General features: G+C 39.6%; 1 protein-coding gene across 4 annotated transcripts in view; it reads left to right on the plus strand.

The window, feature by feature from the left end:
* The window catches only part of SRRM3 (serine/arginine repetitive matrix 3), a 678,443-nt gene extending 661,100 nt beyond the window's left edge, over positions 1-17,343 (plus strand). For 3 of the 4 annotated variants that reach the window (XM_077296283.1, XM_077296282.1, XM_077296284.1), the window contains exon 16: positions 12,966-17,343. In XM_077296283.1, coding sequence (XP_077152398.1) covers positions 12,966-13,161 — 196 coding nt within the window. In that variant the 3' untranslated portion in view covers positions 13,162-17,343. Of the gene's footprint in view, positions 1-769; positions 831-12,965 lie in introns of all 4 variants that reach the window. The other variant, XM_077296285.1, reaches the window with a different exon arrangement.
* The last annotated feature ends 5,384 nt before the right edge of the window (positions 17,344-22,727 follow it).

Below are 22,727 nucleotides of genomic sequence, written 5' to 3' on the forward strand. Positions count from 1 at the left end.
TGGAGAGCGGTGGGATTAACATACAGTGTAAGGGGACTATGAGAGCATCATACTGTGTTTGGAGGCGTGTGGGGCCATTATATTGTATGCGGGGGGTATTTGTGAGGCATCATACTGTGGAAGGCTGTTAGTGTATCATACTCTGGGAGGCAGCTGTGAGGGCATCATGCAGTGTAAAGGGACTGGAGCCATCGATGTTTGTGGTCAGAATATGGGTGCCATTATTCTATGTGTCGGGTAGCTGTGGGGCATAATTCTGTGTGTGGGGGCATCATATTGCATGTGGTGAAGCTATAGGGGCTATTATACTCTGTGTGTGTCTGTCTATATGGTTGTGGAGCAAAGGTTGTGGGGGCATCATACTTTGTGTGGTGGACAGTGGTAGCAGCATACTGTGTGCGGGGCAGGAGCAGCTAATCAACTCACTTAATTCTGCTCAGTTTTAAGTAATAACAATAATAAAAATTAGGTTCTCCATGTTGGTTTGGTTTTTCACAACAGTCAGGGTCTCTCATGTGGCCCCTTGGGAAAAGTAATTGTCCACCCCTGGTTGGTAACCATGCAGACACATAAGTCTGCTAGTGTATACTCAAAAGAATAGATTTCTTAAATTAGGACCCTTTGCACAGTTTAGTATTTTATTTTAGATGCATTAGATAAGTATAAAAAATGAATAAAATTGTTTATTTTTGCCAGCCAGGATTGACAAAGTAAAAGTAAAATGTTTTTTTTTTACCATGTAATTGATGCTGTTCCATCCCATGTTAAGGTTCCTTGAGATGACGCGCTGCCAGTGATGTCCAGTACAGCAAGTATATTTAATTTCTAGGGTAATCTTGTCACTCCAACCTTTGTAGATGAAGCTGAGCGCTCTTAAAAGTACACTAACAACTTACAGGATGTCTTTGTCTTTATGTGGTCTGTCCAACCTAGGGATCTGATCATTTCAGCTTTGTTCTTTTAACACCTTGCTATATGTGCGGCACAGCTTTTACTGGATGTGGCCTTTTCTAGACCAAAAAACGATTGCATTTCATTCATGCACCCCAAGCGACCAGTATAGGGAATCACAGTACGTTCCGACCCATTCTGGGAGCGTCTATAGGCGCTGCATCATTGTCTAAGAAGTTGGAAATACAGTATGTTGTGGATATTGGATCTTAGATTATTAATATTTCACTACTTGGAGTGTGTCGAGTCTGTTAGAAGAACGCATTTAAATGTGTCAAAATGCGCAGAGCCAAAGGTGCTAAAATAAGAAGGTGCCATTTATGGCGTCCTTTTATTCATGCTTGGCTGGTCTCTGTTAAGGAAGCAATTTTGAGAGATGTGCAAAAAGCTTTCACATTTGTGGCTTCTTTTTTTGCACCATCTGTCAGTCTGTTGTGTAACACATTCCAGTGAACTATATTTTATAGCCCATTGCCATTTTATATGATCTAATGAGCACCATGATTTTATATTGAAACTGAATAAACATATATAAAGCATTAATATATATATAAACATAATAGCGCAATAAATAGGGTGATGATGTCTCAAGATGTGCTCATTTTAGATATTGGTCAGGGCTCTTATTGCTTTGATTGATAGAAATGCAATTCCTTTTTGCTCAACACTATCCATGAATCAAGCCTTTAGGTTCACTTATTTACTAACCCCCTGTTTCTGCATATTGAGAGTCTGTCTAAGGTGTGGATTATGTTGGGCCAATTGAAATCACATTACAAATTGTACATTACATCAAGCCTAACCATCATCTCTCTTGCTGTTTTTGAGCAATAAGAATGTTGAACTTATTTTCAGCCTAAACAATCAACTGGTGGAAAAAAATGTTTAGGCAAAGACATATTTTAGCTTATTAATCAGATTATTGTAGTTTTGTCCACAAATTGGTAAAATGTGAAGTCTGGATATAAGAAAGTTAGAGATACTGTAACTTTTTTTTGTTACAGAAATATTTTGTCATTTAGTGCAATGTTATCTATGGTTTTACATAGGACAGCAGGTCCTACATTCCTATTTACATGGGACAGAAAGGTCATGCATTCCTATTTACATAGGACAGTAGGTCCTACATTCCTGTTTAAATGGGACAGTAGGTCCTACATTCCTATTTACATAGGACAGCAGGTCCTACATTCCTATTTACATAGGACAGTAGGTCTTACATTCTTATTTACATAGGACAGCAGGTCCTACATTCCTATTTACACAGGACAGTAAATAGGACAGTAGGTTTTACATTCCCAATGGGTTTTACATTCCCATTTACATAGGACAGTAGGTGTTACATTCCTATTTACATAGGACAGTAGGTCCTACATTCCTATTTACATAGGACAGTAGGTCTTACATTCCTATTTACATAGGACAGTAGGTCTTACATTCCTATTTGCATAGGACAGTAGGTCCTACATTCCTATTTACATAGGACAGTAGGTCATACATTCCTATTTACATAGGATAGCAGGTCCTACATTCCTATTTACATAGGACAGCAGGTCCTACATTCCTATTTACATAGGACAGCAGGTCCTACATTCCTATTTGCATAGGAGCGTAGGTCCTACATTCCTATTTACAAGAGACAGTAGGTCTTACATTCCTATTTACATAGGACAGTAGGTCTTCCATTCCTATTTACATAGGAGAGTAGGTCTTCCATTCCTATTTACATAGGACAGCAGGTCCTACATTCCTATTTACATAGGACAGTAGGTCCTACATTCTTTTTTACAAGAGACAGTAGGTCCTACATTCCTATTTGCATAGGACAGTAGGTCTTACATTCCTATTTACATAGGACAGCAGGTCCTCCATTCCTATTTACATAGGACAGTAAATAGGACAGTAGGTTTTACATTCCCACTTACATAGGACAGTAAGTCTTACATTCCCATTTACATAGGACAGTAGGTCATACATTCCTATTTACATAGGACAGCAGGTCATACATTCCTATTTACATAGGACAGCAGGTCCTACATTCCTATTTACATAGGACAGTAGGTCTTACATTCTTATTTACATAGGACAGCAGGTCATACATTCCTATTTACATAGGTGTTATGGTTCTCAATGGCAAGAGAACATAGCCCAGCAAACATACGAACTAGCTCTTGGAAGGATGGAAACTAAACTGACCATGAACTAAACCTGCCGCACAACTAACAGTAGCCGGGTAGCGTAGCCTGCGTTTTATCCCTAGACGCCCAGCGCCGGCCGGAGGACTAACTAATCCTGACAGAGGAAAATATAGTCCTGGCTCACCTCTAGAGAAATTTCCCCGAAAGGCAGACAGAGGCCCCCACAAATATTGGCGGTGATTTTAGATGAAATGACAAACGTAGTATGAAAATAGGTTTAGCAAAATTGAGGTCCGCTTACTAGATAGCAGGAAGACAGAAAGGGCACTTTCATGGTCAGCTGAAAACCCTATCAAAATACCATCCTGAAATTACTTTAAGACTCTAGTATTAACTCATAACATCAGAGTGGCAATTTCAGATCACAAGAGCTTTCCAGACACAGAAACGAAACTACAGCTGTGAACTGGAACAAAATGCAAAAACAAACAAGGACTAAGTCCAACTTAGCTGGGAGTTGTCTAGCAGCAGGAACATGCACAGAAAGGCTTCTGATTACAATGTTGACCGGCATGGAAGTGACAGAGGAGCAAGGCTAAATAGCGACTCCCACATCCTGATGGAAACAGGTGAACAGAGAGGATGATGCACACCAGTTCAATTCCACCAGTGGCCACCGGGGGAGCCCAAAATCCAATTTCACAACAGTACCCCCCCCTCAAGGAGGGGGCACCGAACCCTCACCAGAACCACCAGGGCGATCAGGATGAGCCCTATGAAAGGCACGGACCAAATCGGAGGCATGAACATCAGAGGCAGTCACCCAAGAATTATCCTCCTGACCGTATCCCTTCCATTTGACCAGATACTGGAGTTTCCGTCTGGAAACACGGGAGTCCAAGATTTTTTCCACAACGTACTCCAACTCGCCCTCAACCAACACCGGAGCAGGAGGCTCAACGGAAGGCACAACCGGTACCTCATACCTGCGCAATAATGACCGATGAAAAACATTATGAATAGAAAAAGATGCAGGGAGGTCCAAACGGAAGGACACAGGGTTAAGAATCTCCAATATCTTGTACGGGCCGATGAACCGAGGCTTAAACTTGGGAGAAGAAACCCTCATAGGGACAAAACGAGAAGACAACCACACCAAGTCCCCAACACAAAGCCGAGGACCAACCCGACGCCGGCGGTTGGCAAAAAGCTGAGTCTTCTCCTGGGACAACTTCAAATTGTCCACTACCTGCCCCCAAATCTGATGCAACCTCTCCACCACAGCATCCACTCCAGGACAATCCGAAGATTCCACCTGACCAGAAGAAAATCGAGGATGAAACCCCGAATTACAGAAAAAGGGAGACACCAAGGTGGCAGAACTGGCCCGATTATTGAGGGCAAACTCCGCTAAAGGCAAAAAAGCAACCCAATCATCCTGATCCGCAGACACAAAACACCTCAAATATGTCTCCAAGGTCTGATTCGTCCGCTCGGTCTGGCCATTAGTCTGAGGATGGAAAGCAGACGAGAAAGACAAATCTATGCCCATCCTAGCACAGAATGCTCGCCAAAATCTAGACACGAATTGGGTACCTCTGTCAGAAACGATATTCTCCGGAATACCATGCAAACGGACCACATTTTGAAAAAACAGAGGAACCAACTCGGAAGAAGAAGGCAACTTAGGCAGGGGAACCAAATGGACCATCTTAGAGAAACGATCACACACCACCCAGATGACAGACATCTTCTGAGAAACAGGAAGATCCGAAATAAAATCCATCGAGATGTGCGTCCAGGGCCTCTTCGGGATAGGCAAGGGCAACAACAATCCACTAGCCCGAGAACAACAAGGCTTGGCCCGAGCACAAACGTCACAAGACTGCACGAAGCCTCGCACATCTCGAGACAGGGAAGGCCACCAGAAGGACCTTGCCACCAAATCCCTGGTACCAAAGATTCCAGGATGACCTGCCAACGCAGAAGAATGAACCTCAGAAATGACTTTACTGGTCCAATCATCAGGAACAAACAGTCTACCAGGTGGGCAACGATCAGGTCTATCCGCCTGAAACTCCTGCAAGGCCCGCCGCAGGTCTGGAGAAACGGCAGACAATATCACTCCATCCTTAAGGATACCTGTAGGTTCAGAATTACCAGGGGAGTCAGGCTCAAAACTCCTAGAAAGGGCATCCGCCTTAACATTCTTAGAACCCGGCAGGTAGGACACCACAAAATTAAACCGAGAGAAAAACAACGACCAGCGCGCCTGTCTAGGATTCAGGCGTCTGGCGGACTCAAGATAAATTAGATTTTTGTGGTCAGTCAATACCACCACCTGATGTCTAGCCCCCTCAAGCCAATGACGCCACTCCTCAAAAGCCCACTTCATGGCCAAAAGCTCCCGATTCCCAACATCATAATTCCGCTCGGCGGGCGAAAATTTACGCGAGAAAAAAGCACAAGGTCTCATCACGGAGCAATCGGAACTTCTCTGCGACAAAACCGCCCCAGCTCCGATTTCAGAAGCGTCGACCTCAACCTGAAAAGGAAGAGCAACATCAGGCTGACGCAACACAGGGGCGGAAGAAAAGCGGCGCTTAAGCTCCCGAAAGGCCTCCACAGCAGCAGGGGACCAATCAGCAACATCAGCACCCTTCTTAGTCAAATCAGTCAATGGTTTAACAACATCAGAAAAACCAGCAATAAATCGACGATAAAAGTTAGCAAAGCCCAAAAATTTCTGAAGACTCTTAAGAGAAGAGGGTTGCGTCCAATCACAAATAGCCTGAACCTTGACAGGATCCATCTCGATGGAAGAGGGGGAAAAAATATATCCCAAAAAGGAAATCTTTTGAACCCCAAAAACGCACTTAGAACCCTTCACACACAAGGAATTAGACCGCAAAACCTGAAAAACCATCCTGACCTGCTGGACATGAGAGTCCCAGTCATCCGAAAAAATCAAAATATCATCCAGATACACAATCATAAATTTATCCAAATAATCACGGAAAATGTCATGCATAAAGGACTGAAAGACTGAAGGGGCATTTGAAAGACCAAAAGGCATCACCAAATACTCAAAGTGCCATCTTTCTTAGCCACAAAGAAAAAACCGGCTCCTAAGGGAGATGACGAAGGACGAATATGTCCCTTTTCCAAGGACTCCTTTATATATTCTCGCATAGCAGCATGTTCAGGCACAGACAGATTAAATAAACGACCCTTAGGGTATTTACTACCCGGAATCAAATCTATGGCACAATCGCACTCCCGGTGCGGAGGTAATGAACCAAGCTTAGGTTCTTCAAAAACGTCACGATATTCAGTCAAGAATTCAGGAATCTCAGAGGGAATAGATGATGAAATGGAAACCACAGGTACATCCCCATGCGTCCCCTTACATCCCCAGCTTAACACAGACATAGCTTTCCAGTCAAGGACTGGGTTATGAGATTGCAGCCATGGCAATCCAAGCACCAACACATCATGTAGGTTATACAGCACAAGAAAGCGAATAATCTCCTGGTGATCCGGATTAATCCGCATAGTTACTTGTGTCCAGTATTGTGGTTTATTGCTAGCCAATGGGGTGGAGTCAATCCCCTTCAGGGGTATAGGAGTTTCAAGAGGCTCCAAATCATACCCACAGCGTTTGGCAAAGGACCAATCCATAAGACTCAAAGCGGCGCCAGAGTCGACATAGGCATCCGCGGTAATAGATGATAAAGAACAAATCAGGGTCACAGATAGAATAAACTTAGACTGTAAAGTGCCAATTGAAACAGACTTATCAAGCTTCTTAGTACGCTTAGAGCATGCTGATATAACATGAGTTGAATCACCGCAATAGAAGCACAACCCATTTTTTCGTCTAAAATTCTGCCGTTCACTTCTGGACAGAATTCTATCACATTGCATATTCTCTGGCGTCTTCTCAGTAGACACCGCCAAATGGTGCACAGGTTTGCGCTCCCGCAGACGCCTATCGATCTGGATAGCCATTGTCATGGACTCATTCAGACCCGCAGGCACAGGGAACCCCACCATAACATCCTTAATGGCATCAGAGAGACCCTCTCTGAAATTCGCCGCCAGGGCGCACTCATTCCACTGAGTAAGCACAGCCCATTTACGGAATTTCTGGCAGTATATTTCAGCTTCGTCTTGCCCCTGAGATAGGGACATCAAGGCCTTTTCCGCCTGAAGTTCTAACTGAGGTTCCTCATAAAGCAACCCCAAGGCCAGAAAAAACGCATCCACATTGAGCAACGCAGGATCCCCTGGAGCCAATGCAAAAGCCCAATCCTGAGGGTCGCCCCGGAGCAAGGAAATCACAATCCTGACCTGCTGAGCAGGATCTCCAGCAGAGCGAGATTTCAGGGACAAAAACAACTTGCAATTATTTTTGAAATTTTGAAAGCAAGATCTATTCCCCGAGAAAAATTCAGGCAAAGGAATTCTAGGTTCAGATATAGGAACATGAACAACAAAATCTTGTAAGTTTTGAACTTTCGTGGTGAGATTATTCAAACCTGCAGCTAAACTCTGAATATCCATTTTAAACAGGTGAACACAGAGCCATTCCAGGATTAGAAGGAGAGAGAGAGAGAAAGGCTGCAATATAGGCAGACTTGCAAGAGATTCAATTACAAGCACACTCAGAACTGAGAAAAAAAAAAAAAAAAAAATCTTCAGCAGACTTCTCTTTTCTCTCCTTTCTCTGTCAATTAATTTAACCCTTTTGGCCGGTCAAACTGTTATGGTTCTCAATGGCAAGAGAACATAGCCCAGCAAACATACGAACTAGCTCTTGGAAGGATGGAAACTAAACTGACCATGAACTAAACCTGCCGCACAACTAACAGTAGCCGGGTAGCGTAGCCTGCGTTTTATCCCTAGACGCCCAGCGCCGGCCGGAGGACTAACTAATCCTGACAGAGGAAAATATAGTCCTGGCTCACCTCTAGAGAAATTTCCCCGAAAGGCAGACAGAGGCCCCCACAAATATTGGCGGTGATTTTAGATGAAATGACAAACGTAGTATGAAAATAGGTTTAGCAAAATTGAGGTCCGCTTACTAGATAGCAGGAAGACAGAAAGGGCACTTTCATGGTCAGCTGAAAACCCTATCAAAATACCATCCTGAAATTACTTTAAGACTCTAGTATTAACTCATAACATCAGAGTGGCAATTTCAGATCACAAGAGCTTTCCAGACACAGAAACGAAACTACAGCTGTGAACTGGAACAAAATGCAAAAACAAACAAGGACTAAGTCCAACTTAGCTGGGAGTTGTCTAGCAGCAGGAACATGCACAGAAAGGCTTCTGATTACAATGTTGACCGGCATGGAAGTGAAAGAGGAGCAAGGCTAAATAGCGACTCCCACATCCTGATGGAAACAGGTGAACAGAGAGGATGATGCACACCAGTTCAATTCCACCAGTGGCCACCGGGGGAGCCCAAAATCCAATTTCACAACACATAGGACAGTAAATAGGACAGTAGGTTTTACATTCCCATTGGGTTTTACACTCCCATTTACATAGGACAGTAGGTCTTACATTCCTATTTACATAGGACAGTAGGTCCTACATTCCTATTTACATAGGACAGTAGGTCTTACATTCCTATTTACATAGGACAGTAGGTCTTACATTCCTATTTGCATAGGACAGTAGGTCCTACATTCCTATTTGCATAGGACAGTAGGTCATACATTCCTATTTACATATGATAGCAGGTCCTACATTCCTATTTACATAGGACAGCAGGTCCTACATTCCTATTTACATAGGACATCAGGTCCTACATTCCTATTTGCATTGGACAGTAGGTCCTACATTCCTATTTACAAGAGACAGTAGGTCTTACATTCCTATTTACATAGGACAGTAGGTCTTCCATTCCTATTTACATAGGAGAGTAGCTCTTCCATTCCTATTTACATAGGACAGCAGGTCCTACATTCCTATTTACATAGGACAGTAGGTCCTACATTCCTATTTGCATAGGACAGTAGGTCTTACATTCCTATTTACATATGACAGCAGGTCCTCCATTCCTATTTACATAGGACAGTAAATAGGACAGTAGGTTTTACATTCCCACTTACATAGGACAGTAAGTCTTACATTCCCATTTACATAGGACAGTAGGTCCTACATTCCTATTTACATAGGACAGTAGTTCATACATTCCTATTTACATAGGACAGCCGGTCATACATTCCTATTTACATAGGACAGCAGGTCCTACATTCCTATTTACATAGGACAGTAGGTCCTACATTCCTATTTACATGGGACAGTAAATAGGACAATAGGTTTTACATTCCCACTTACATAGGACAGTAAGTCTTACATTCCTATTTACATAGGACAGCAGGTCCTACATTCCTATTTACATAGGACAGTAGGTCCTACATTCCTATTTACATAGGACAGTACGTCTTACATTCCTATTTACATAGGACAGTATGTCTTACATTCCTATTTACATGGGACAGTAGGTCTTACATTCCTATTTACATAGGACAGTAGGTCCTACATTCCTATTTACATAGGACAGTAGGTCCTACATTCCTATTTACATAGGACAGTAGGTCCTACATTCCTATTTGCATAGGACAGTAGGTCCTACATTCCTATTTACAAGAGACAGTAGGTCTTACATTCCTATTTACATAGGACAGTAGGTCTTACATTCCTATTTACATAGGACAGTTGGTCTTACATTCCTATTTACATGGGACAGTAGGTCTTACATTCCCATTAACAAAGGACAGTAGGTCATACATTCCTATTTACATAGGACAGTAGGTCCTACATTCCTATTTACATAGGACAGTAGGTCCTACATTCCTATTTACATAGGACAGTAGGTCTTACATTCCTATTTACGTAGGACAGTAAGTCTTACATTCCCATTTACATAGGACAGTAGGTCTTACATTCCTATTTACATAGGACACTAGGTCCTACATTCCTATTTACATAGAACAGTAGGTCTTACATTCCTATTTCCAAGGGACAGAAGGTCCTACATTCCTATTTGCATAGGACAGTAGGTCCTACATTCCTATTTACAAGAGACAGTAGGTCTTACATTCCTATTTACATAGGACAGTAGGTCTTCCATTCCTATTTACATAGGAGAGTAGGTCTTCCATTCCTATTTACATAGGACAGCAGGTCCTACATTCCTATTTACATAGGACAGTAGGTCCTACATTCCTATTTGCATAGGACAGTAGGTCTTACATTCCTATTTACATAGGACAGCAGGTCCTCCATTCCTATTTACATAGGACAGTAAATAGGACAGTAGGTTTTACATTCCCACTTACATAGGACAGTAAGTCTTACATTCCCATTTACATAGGACAGTAGGTCATACATTCCTATTTACATAGGACTGCAGGTCATACATTCCTATTTACATAGGACAGCAGGTCCTACATTCCTATTTACATAGGACAGTAGGTCTTACATTCTTATTTACATAGGACAGCAGGTCATACATTCCTATTTACATAGGACAGTAAATAGGACAGTAGGTTTTACATTCCCATTGGGTTTTACATTCCCATTTACATAGGACAGTAGGTCTTACATTCCTATTTACATAGGACAGTAGGTCCTACATTCCTATTTACATAGGACAGTAGGTCTTACATTCCTATTTACATAGGACAGTAGGTCTTACATTCCTATTTGCATAGGACAGTAGGTCCTACATTCCTATTTACATAGGACAGTGGGTCATACATTCCTATTTACATAGGATAGCAGGTCCTACATTCCTATTTACATAGGACAGCAGGTCCTACATTCCTATTTACATAGGACATCAGGTCCTACATTCCTATTTGCATTGGACAGTAGGTCCTACATTCCTATTTACAAGAGACAGTAGGTCTTACATTCCTATTTACATAGGACAGTAGGTCTTCCATTCCTATTTACATAGGAGAGTAGCTCTTCCATTCCTATTTACATAGGACAGCAGGTCCTACATTCCTATTTACATAGGACAGTAGGTCCTACATTCCTATTTGCTTAGGACAGTAGGTCTTACATTCCTATTTACATATGACAGCAGGTCCTCCATTCCTATTTACATAGGACAGTAAATAGGACAGTAGGTTTTACATTCCCATTGGGTTTTACATTCCCATTTACATAGGACAGTAGGTCTTACATTCCTATTTACATAGGACAGTAGGTCCTACATTCCTATTTACATAGGACAGTAGGTCTTACATTCCTATTTACATAGGACAGTAGGTCTTGCATTCCTATTTGCATAGGACAGTAGGTCCTACATTCCTATTTACATAGGACAGTGGGTCATACATTCCTATTTACATAGGATAGCAGGTCCTACATTCCTATTTACATAGGATAGCAGGTCCTACATTCCTATTTACATAGGACAGCAGGTCCTACATTCCTATTTACATAGGACATCAGGTCCCACATTCCTATTTGCATTGGACAGTAGGTCCTACATTCCTATTTACAAGAGACAGTAGGTCTTACATTCCTATTTACATAGGACAGTAGGTCTTCCATTCCTATTTACATAGGAGAGTAGCTCTTCCATTCCTATTTACATAGGACAGCAGGTCCTACATTCCTATTTACATAGGACAGTAGGTCCTACATTCCTATTTGCTTAGGACAGTAGGTCTTACATTCCTATTTACATATGACAGCAGGTCCTCCATTCCTATTTACATAGGACAGTAAATAGGACAGTAGGTTTTACATTCCCACTTACATAGGACAGTAAGTCTTACATTCCCATTTACATAGGACAGCAGGTCCTACATTCCCATTTACATAGGACAGTAGGTCCTACATTCCTATATACATAGGACAGTACGTCTTACATTCCTATTTGCATAGGACAGTAGGTCTTACAATCCTATTTACATGGGACAGTAGGTCCTACATTCCTATTTACATAGGACAGTAGGTCTTACATTCCTATTTACGTAGGACAGTAAGTCTTACATTCCCATTTACATAGGACAGTAGGTCTTACATTCCTATTTACATAGGACACTAGGTCCTACATTCCTATTTACATAGAACAGTAGGTCTTACATTCCTATTTCCAAGGGACAGAAGGTCATACATTCCTATTTACATAGGACAGTAGGTCCTACATGCTACATGCTACATTCTATTAACTCATTGAGTCATCAGGAAGCAGATAAGATACTGCTATAAAGAGTTGTATTGATTTTTAGCCTTTGCCTTTTTACCTTATATTGTCTGATAACAGACTTTAAAGGTCCTCATTAGACTAATGACAGCCAACCCTGACGGGTTCAACCTATGGTTTTATGTGTATGTGGGCCCTCGACAGATGATTGTCGAGGGAGATAAGGATCCCACATATTGGATTTCAGACTTCTCATCCTTTTGTTCTCTATGAGATTTGTAGCCAGAGATTTCTGTCAGCAGCTCTCTTATAGAAAGAGACAGCTGATATAGCTGGCGTCTGACTGATCACCCGAACCATTGCTCAGCCAATAGCTATCTAGCCTTTATGGGGGAACTTTAGGCTTTAAGTAATGTACACCTAGCATTACTGGTCTTTTTATTGGCTTCGATTTGCCCCATTTCCAACATCTAGTTCTTTTTAACAATTGAATTGACTAACACACTTTTAATTTTTGTAGGTAAATGTTCAAATCTAATATGATACCTTGTAAAATAACCTGTTAACAAAGAAATGTTCCATACTATTCTAAATAGCGCTGCGGAATATGTTGGCGCTATATAAATAAAATTATTATTATTATAATGTTGTGTGCTTGGTGATGTAATTAATTTATTTGTCTTCATTTGCAGTGCCCGGAAGCGTCCTATTCCATACTACAGACCAAGTCCTTCTTCCAGCTCCTTGAGTAGCTACTCTCACAGTCGTAGTCGAAGTAGGAGCTATGACAGCTATAGCAGCTACAGCCGTAGCCAGACTCGGAGCCGTTCTCCCAGCCATAGTAGAAGCCCTAGTTACAGGAGCAGCTCGGAGAGTGCTGGATTTTAAGCCTCTGTGCATCAAATCAACCGTCTACTAATCACATTTGCTTCCTAAAGTAGATTGTGTGTTAGCCCAAGAATATTCACAGGGTTGGAATGTGAAATAGAATAATATATGTATATATATTTATATATATATAATGACTATTCACTGTTTTTCGCATCTACAAAATCACATTAATAAAAATCTGTCCTAGGAAAGCTCTTACAATGCATACACGTCACACAAATGTAAATTCTGCTCTTCATTCTGTCTACATTTTGAGTTTTTCCATGTGTTCTAATGCTGCAAAGCACAGAAGTCACAACCTCTTCACCCCTGCATAGAATGGTGGCACAACGTGAACAGAATGACAGCATCAATCTTGATTACTTGACTGTACTTTCTAAAGTTGCATAGTCTGTGTTTTTTCAGTATTCCAACAACAGTGATTTTGGACTTATATTAATATAAAAACATACAAATGCTTTGTCATCACACTCATGGATTTTGTTTGGAAGTTATAGGCAGGTCAACATAAGAAACACACACACAAAGAAACTTTTTATTTTTAAGTAACATAGGTAAGTCCCAACAGGAGTGAAGAGTGGGCAATTTAGTTTATGAATTGTGATACCTGTCTACTATAAAGTATGCCTGCCTTTAGGTGTCTTTTTATATAGCCCCCATATGTTCCTTCTCCCGCTCTACTGGATAGCTGGCACCTGCCTTATTCCAAACCTTCTGTCATTCCAGGATGTCCTGAGAACGTCCGTGATGTGTTTAACACCATGAGCATACATGAAAGCTTTGAGCTACAGTATTTTATAGGCTTTCTTTAAAACAGTTGGACTGGTTAAATGATGGTAACAGGATATATTAAAACAACTTTTCAGAAATAAACCCACAAGGTAGAAATATCTAATCCTTCTTAGTATGTCTAGTTATGGTTTAGTCTGAACAGTGAATTTGGGGTTGGGAGTTAATTAAAAGTAGCCAACCTTAACTCATCAGCCAAAAGATACAGTGACAGTATACATATATTAATGTTCTAGCTAATAGTGTATTTGAAAATGCTGCCATCAGAGATGTAGCTAGGCTTCTATTCTTTACTTCATTCGGGACAAAGATTCAGCTTTCTGCCCTTTTCTTATATCTAAATATTTAGCGGCCAAGGTACTTAGGTACTTGGGGGGGTAGCAAGGGTGTGTCCAGCCCTGTTAGCTATACCCTTGGCAGTCATTCATCAGATTATGCTTTTTCTGGCAGCATACATTGTATCTTCGTATATATATACATATATATATGTGTGTGTATATATATATATATATATATATATATATATATATATATACAGTATGTATATAAGAAGTAATTGCTTCTTATTTCCCCAAAAAAATATTTATTGTATGCAATTGTGGGCATTATCCATCAGCTCAAATCTTCAATTTCCAATAATCATTTATGAAAAGTATTCTAAAATTTGCTGCCAGTATCATCACTTAAAATGCATTCCATTCAAAATATCTAAGCATCGAAGCTGAATGGGAACTTTTAACCTTTCTAAGAAGACTTATTAACTTATTTATTCATTTATGTACTTATTTATTGTAATTTATTTTTTGTGTTAACTGGCTTCAAGAACAAGTGTTGATTTCTCACTCGAGACTTTAACAAAAAAAATTGCATGAACAAGACAATCTGGTAACATGTTTGTTTAAAGAGATTGTTAGAGGTATAGTGAACCAATTATGTGCAATTCTTCCGTTTACTGTACAATTCACATTTAAAAAACATGGGACAGATTTGAAGCCTCAATGAACAAATACACTTTTGGGTCTGTACACGGTTGTGGATTGGTCGCCAATGCTGCTTACATATACTTATATATTAATATGCACAGTACAGTCCATGTACAAGTCACAGAAGCCTAAGAAGTGTGATGGCTGCAAGACAAGTTGTAAAAAGGCATATTATTCTAGTCCAAAGTGATATGCTATACTATAGGGAAACCCGAAGTAAAAAGGCTAGGGCTTCATGATAATATTTGGTTATCTGAGCTAAAGCTGTAGTCTAAATCATTTGTGTGGGAGGAAAAGCGTAAAGAATTTTGACATGGTTGTAAGTTCCCACAACTTTTCTTCTCGAAGGGAAATATTGAGGAAATCTTCCAGTGGCGGTAATGCTGAGATTTTACCATGGAGCCCTAACCTTACGTTTTTATTGCTGCATACATCATTGAAGATGTGCTGCAGCATGTTATTTCTATAATTTGGACAAATGCTTTATGTTTACTTGTATTAGAGTAATATATATGTTGTATAGTTTCTTTAGGATTACAAAAAAATTGTATAAATTGTGTTTTGACTGTTGAGCAAGGCAACTTTTACTTGTATATTTATAAATGATTTCTCAAGATAACCAGAAATGTTCCTACAATTAAGTCCAACATACAGGGGGCTGGTAACTCTGCTTTGAAATGAATAGTACCTCCTGCTGATCTGACGTGTGGCTTGTCGTACTGGCATGCTGACAAATCTATTTCGCTCTTGCACTGTCATACATATATATATCACTTCACGATCATGGCAAATATAATGTATGCAATTTACTGACTTCTTCACCAAAACGTCACCAGTGAAAAGGATTAACCAATTTGGTTTCTTCTCTCTAGATTTGTAAATTTTGCATTTTATTGCATTTATGCTGATAAAATCCACATACAAATGAACATCAGTTGTTATTTCTTATGAAAATGTATAGTTTCAATTATTTGGAGTTTATCTACTAATCTTGTATTTGGTAACTGTCATAAAGTCCCAAAGGATTTCAATGTGATGTGATATTGGCATTTTCCATAAACTCCTCTATGTTTTAACACATGCGGCTTTTGTTTTTATAAAATAACACAAGCCCAGTATGGGACTAGCTTGTATCTGCGGATAATTCCTTTCAACTGGCAAACTCTTATAATTATTGCTTGTCATGTAATCTGGGCAGTTAACAAAAATGAATGGAGACCGAAAAACTAATCGTAATTTACCATATGCATTTCAAGGTTATGACATTACTGCTTTCATGCTTTGCCCAGTTATGGACTCATTGGACAGATTATAAATAAACAAATTGGCTACACACACAAAAAGAAAATAATTTTTTCACAAATTCACTTTATTTAACCAACCCATATGTACAGATTAGTCACAGCATTAAAACCTAATGTCTAAAATTCTTTAATCCTCTGCGCTACCAAAGCATCTCTGACCCCTTGAAGCATGAATTTCACAAGACTTTTGAAGGTATAATGTGGTATCAGGAATCAAATTAGCATCACATTCTTTAAGTCCTTTAAGTTGCTAAGTTGAGTCTCCATGAATTGGATTTGTCTTTCCAGAACATGCCATGCCTGCTCAATCAGATCAGATCACTTGCACTTAAGAATCTACATTTTGTAAAAGACGGCAATCCCCAGCCCACATCGCCCTCATGGTCCAGTTCTGATTCTCGTATGCCTTTTGTCAGCAAATTGGAACGCTCTGTGGTTCGATTCATGAAATCGTCAAAAAAATGCTTGCTGCCCTTTTATTGCTTCCCAGTAATGTTTTGCAGCTGTCACATTACATGGTTTAGTCAGTTATGGGGGGGGCTATTTCAGCCAGTATAAAAGATGGCTGACGGCCAATTAATGCTATTTTATGCTTGTGCTCTGTAGGTGTAGGTTATTAGAGTGTGCAGCTTATTCCACATAGATATAGAAAAAGGCCTAATCTGATTGAGATCTACTACTTCAGTACTGAGATTGAAAATGGGGGTACTAATCTCAGTCTGTGAATAATAACATACAGATTCATTTGATACATATGGAAATGTAATACCTGTATTTGCACTCAGCGTGACTCTGAATTAATTGACTGCAATAACAATACCTTAATAGCTACATTTTATTTACTCTTCACTCATTGGAGGAGGACAAGATTAAACAACTCAGTTCTAATTTTGCTACTAAAATAAAATCCTGAATCCATGGCTTGAGAGATGAGCAAGCCATATATTTTTTTTACATCCAAAAGACAAATCTCCATAATCCAGAAATGTAAACACAACTGTCTACCTCACAAAGTAACATGGACCCATAGAAGCCCGTAACAGCGCAAAATGGCCGTCGTCCGTCAAGCTTGTTCTCCTTCTCACTACCGCCTCCTGCACACCGCACCATTCACTTTATTGAGATGTTGATATCATCTAATATGGATTAAATTAGATTATATCAACATCTCAATAAAATGCAGTGTGCAGGAGACAGGGGAGTGAGTAGGTGAACAAGCCTGACAGACGACGGCAGTTTTGCGCGTAGCTAACCGGCTGCCTGGTGTTCACTGAAGCTCCTGATTGTGGAGTCATTCTTGAGCTGCAGGTAGCTGCCAGGTACCACTCCTATGCAGTCCCCGGGAATGCAACTGTAATCACAGGTGTTGGGTTCTCTGGACAGGGACACAGGAGCAGAACCAAAGCACCCCGGCAGCTAAAGATTATACTGCACCAGAACAACTTCCAATTGATTTATTAGAATAGATGAACAGTCAGCCTTTGTACTCGGATGACTTAGGAAAGGGGGAGATTGAGAACACTATTTTGACCCCAAGCTGTGTTCCTGGCTCTGCAATCTGCAGTGATAGGACCTTTGGCTGTGATCGTATCCAGGGCATGGGAATGAAGCAGGGGGGCAAAGAACTCAGGCAATTTCCCACACAGAGGTTACTGTGAGCTGATGCAAATGACAATGATGATGATTCTGCAGTGAACAAGTCCTGGGAACCAGACTGGTGCCAAGCAGATTATGTCATCAGAGGAAGTAGATGTTGGCCTCAACAATGCAATGCTTGGCTAAAAGATTTGGGCAAAATCTGCTTGTTTTGCTGTCAGTTTTGGCGCATGCTATATTGCGACAGCTGTTGATGTAGGAATTTCAAATGTGCTTGTAAGCTGTAATGGTGGACACTCTTATGTGCAGGCATCTCACGTGTGAGAATTATTTTCCAAGTTGCCAGAGTACCAGTCTATTTCAGTGTACATGCTGTGTTTCTAGAAAATAAGCCAGGTACATCCTAGCACATATTGACTAGGAACTACATCACTTCATCAGCACATGAAACAGTTGCTTATGTTGGGAAAGCAAACTGACCTGTAAGATGAGTAAGGTTCAAGCTGTCATCCTTTTCCTCATGACCATCTTTCCGGTAACCAGCCTGCATGCGAAAGCAGTGAGTTGTCATTGTCATGAACCCCATCATCACCGAAAGGTGGCAGATGCGGTTTAACATTGGTAAATGTAAGACTTACTCACAAACTGAATATCAAAAAGAATCCAAATTTTCAGATACTTGAAATATTTTTATTAATCATAAAATTAAAAACAATGAGAAACTGACAACAATTATCATGAAAAATACCATAGTACAAAACGATAATGCATACATAATTGGAGGCATGGATCACTTAACATAGAATATCTATACACATACCCTCCCTAAATAATCCTCATAAAGTGCAAAAATAGACAGGCTATGAACAAAGCCTGAAATAAAGTACATAAGTAATATAGAGGGGAGGATATAAATACCAATTTATTAGTGATCCGTGGCTCACCAGGCCTCCAACTCCAAAGTAGGTTTCGCCAGCGTGGCTCTTATAAGGAGTCAATGGTAAATGTAAGGTTATACACATGGGAAGAAGGAATCAGTATCACCATTACACACTGAACGGGAAACCACTGGGTAAATCTGACATGGAGAAGGACTTGGGGATCCTAGTTAATGATAAACTTACCTGAAGCAGCCAGTACCAGGCAACGGCTGCCAAGGCAAATAGAATCATGGGGCACATTAAAAGAGGTCTGGATACACATGATGAGAGCATTACACTGCCTCTGTACAAATCTCTAGTTAGACCGCACATGGAGTACTGTGTACAGTTTTGGTCACCGATGCTCAGGAAGAATATAATGGAACTAGAACGAATACAAAGGAGGGTAACAAAATTAATAAAGGGGATGGAGGAACTACTCAGATGAGCAAAATTAGGATTATTTAGAAAAAAAGACTAAAGAGTGGCGATCTAATAACCATGTGTAAGTATATCAGAGGACAATACAAATATCTCTCCTAGGATCTGTTTATACCAAGGAAGGTGATGGTCGCAAGAGGGCATTCTCTGCGTCTGGAGGAGAGAAGGTTTTTCCACAGACATAGAAGAGAATTCTTTAATGTTAGGGCAGTGAGAATCTGGAATTCTTTGCCTGAGGAGGTGGTGATGGCGAACTCAGTCGAGGGGTTCAAGAGAGGCCTGGATGTCTTCCTGGAGCAGAACAATATTGTATCATACAATTATTAGGTTCTGTAGAAGGACGTAGATCTGGAGATTTATTCTGACGGAATATAGGCTGAACTTGATAGACGAATGTCTTTTTTTGGCCTTGCTAGCTATGTTACTATGTTATTATCATCCCCAACTACTGCTTTCCAAACACTTCCTACTCTACATCAGTTGCATCATCAGTTTTCCTTTTCTATGGTCAAGAAACATGCCTTCAGTCATCCAATTTCATGGAAATTGTACTCCCACATTTCCAAGTTGACCATAATTGATTTTACACCCCCTGTATTGTGAAAGAATTGTGCTCGCTCAGTCTCTATGGAAGATACATATGTGCCATTAATGTACTGAAAAAGCTGTCTCTTTCAGGTTTAGGCCCAAAATACCCAATTATTTTAACAAAAAATGAATTGTGTTACATGCATCAATTTTTTTTATACCACTCATCTTGTTATTTTTTTTGTGAAATTCAGTTTTTATTGCACACATCATTACATCTTTGGTGAAGTTTCAAGGTAGCACTATGAATGTGAGACAGGACAAAATTGTTAGAAATTATTAAACCAAGGACATGAAAGGAATTGATCCTCAGGTTAAATACATCCTAATACACATATTTCTAGTAGTTAAAAGTACAATAGCACTCTGGTGGAAAAAGACGGAATCACCCAACTTCACGGATATTATGGATAAAATTTATCAGCACAATGCATTAGAATGGAGATTTGCAGCCAACACCAACGGTATCAAAAAATATCTGAAAAAATTGAAGATTTCGAATGATAAGTTTTTAAAGAGTAAATATTTTGTGGACATACAAAGAAGATAAAATTGTTATTTTGTATTTCTTTCCAATACATTGTATAAAAATAAACACAACACTTTTATTTTATTTTATTCAAATGGTCATATTTAGTGATTTGATCCTTGATTTGCTTTTTGTTTATTCAAGATTGATATTTGGTTCTCTAATTTTATTGATACCCTTTCCCTTCCCCTCCTTCTCCAATGTTAACCCCTCCCTCTTCCTTTCCCTTTATCCACTACCTTTTCTAATACAAAATCTCAATAAAAATATTTAAAAAGAAATTATTAAACCAAAATTATTTGAACTCTATAAGTGATTTTTTCTTTACAAAAATTATAATTTTTAAGAAATTTATAATTTGTAAGTGTTAAGAAATTTTTATTGTGTGCCAACTTACATAAATCAAAATTATTTGATTTCTATGACTGCAATTTTTGTTACCAAAATTTTCGTGTTTTTTTTTTTTTTTTTAAATAGTCAAATGTTTGGGTTCAGGAAATAGGTATACTGCAAGGAAAATTTGTGTTCCTTAATCATTGAAGTTTTTTTAAAACCTCATTTTTATTGACATTTTCAGAAAATACATTAACACACCAGACTGTAGAAGAAAATCAAATGCCCATGTGCAGGCGGGGCAGATAATACCGACTTTTGCAAATTAAGCTGGCATGACATAAACACAAAAGCTAAAATTAAAGTCTTTAAACTATCATCAACTATTTGAACATGTGACCTAGTTGACTTTGAGTTTTATTGAACAACATCATGAAAAAACTGTTATTTTGTAATCAAATTATAAATTATAAACACTGACCTAGAAATAACGTCCCCTACTTTAATTCAGCCACAATAGCCCCAGGTTGTTATTGAGATCCTCAAGTATATACTATCCTATAGACATGAAGTGCTCAACCATATTCTTTTTTCCCCCAAAGAGCAACAATTCAGAATAAATTGCCTCCATTTTAGAAGAAACTTTCCTGCTTGCATTTCTTTATTACATAATGCATCCCTTTGCTCCACCTCCATGAAATGCTTCATTTGTGCTTTCAATTCCAATTCTACAATTGGGGGGAGTTTGGATCTAGCCAATATTTAAGGAGCAGTTTCTTCACGCATATAAGAAAGGTATGCATCAGTATATGAGGACCACCCACCTATCTGCCACGATTATCCTCATCACTCCAGGAGTGTAATAAGGCTAAATAAGTTAACCAAGTTTGAAACTAGTCCCCAAAATGAAACTGACACAGTGCAAGACCAAAGGCCGTGCGTGAGATTGGAGTTAATAAGGTGACATTTAGTACATGCAGTTCAGTCTATTTGACAGAGGATCTTTCTTAAGTATATTGAAATCATAGATGGTTCCATGTATAATTTTATATTGGGTTTCTCTCCACACTTCATTTATAATGTGTTTCCTGAGCAAGCTCCACCCTGCCCTGATCTTACTATGAATCTCCACATCGTCCAACTGCTGTTTCCAATATTTAAAAAAAAGTCCGGAACCCACAACTTATTGCACCTCATTACAGAGTACAGAACCGATTTTGAGAGAGGACCCGTTAGAGATAACAGAATGACATCCAACTCATTCTGGGCAACCTCAAAGGTAACGTCTTTTAAGTTGACCATAACAGAGAGTTTGATTTGTTCAAGCTGAAAATAACGTTGGAGAGGTAGATTATAGTTCCCCAGACACTCTGTGCATCAGTTGGGTGGAGAAGACGTGAGATGTTATTAACCCCTGCAAGCTGCCATTTGGAAAAAATATATTTTTTCATTGCCTTGGGGGAATTCAGAATTACGCCATAGTGGAAGGTGTGATGAGACTGTAAATGATAGGCCAATTTTTTCCTAACTGCTTTCCAAGTGGAAATAGTATCCCTAAAAATGATTGATCTTTTTATTGTTGGGGGTAACGAGGGAAACCAGGAATGGAGGAGAGCTTTTAATTTAAATGAGTAACCATAGTCAGATTCCAGTGTGTGATTAGAATATGTATGTCTCTGGTGGAGCCAGTCTATTATATAGTGGGAGAGGCAGGCTAGATTGTAGTTTATAATACTTGAAAAATTGATGCCTCTGTCGTCTTTAGACACCATGAGTTTGGACAGACTAATCCTAGGACGTTTTCCCCTCCAAATAATATGGCTGAAGGCCCTATTAAGTATGGTGACATCAGAGTGTAATGGTAAGGTTTGGAGTTGGTACATAAGCCTGGCTGTACTGATCATTTTCACCAAGTATGCCCTCCCCATAAAAGATAAAGATAAATCCTGTCATGCCTTTAGCTGACTTGTAATTTTTTATATAAGAGGGGGATAATTTATGGTGCATAGAGATGTTGGTAATAGACCTATTTTAATTCCCAGATAAATGATGTACAATAGAGCTAATGATATACCTCCTA

This window comes from Ranitomeya variabilis, chromosome 3, assembly GCF_051348905.1.
Source record: "Ranitomeya variabilis isolate aRanVar5 chromosome 3, aRanVar5.hap1, whole genome shotgun sequence".
Lineage (NCBI taxonomy): Eukaryota > Metazoa > Chordata > Amphibia > Anura > Dendrobatidae > Ranitomeya > Ranitomeya variabilis.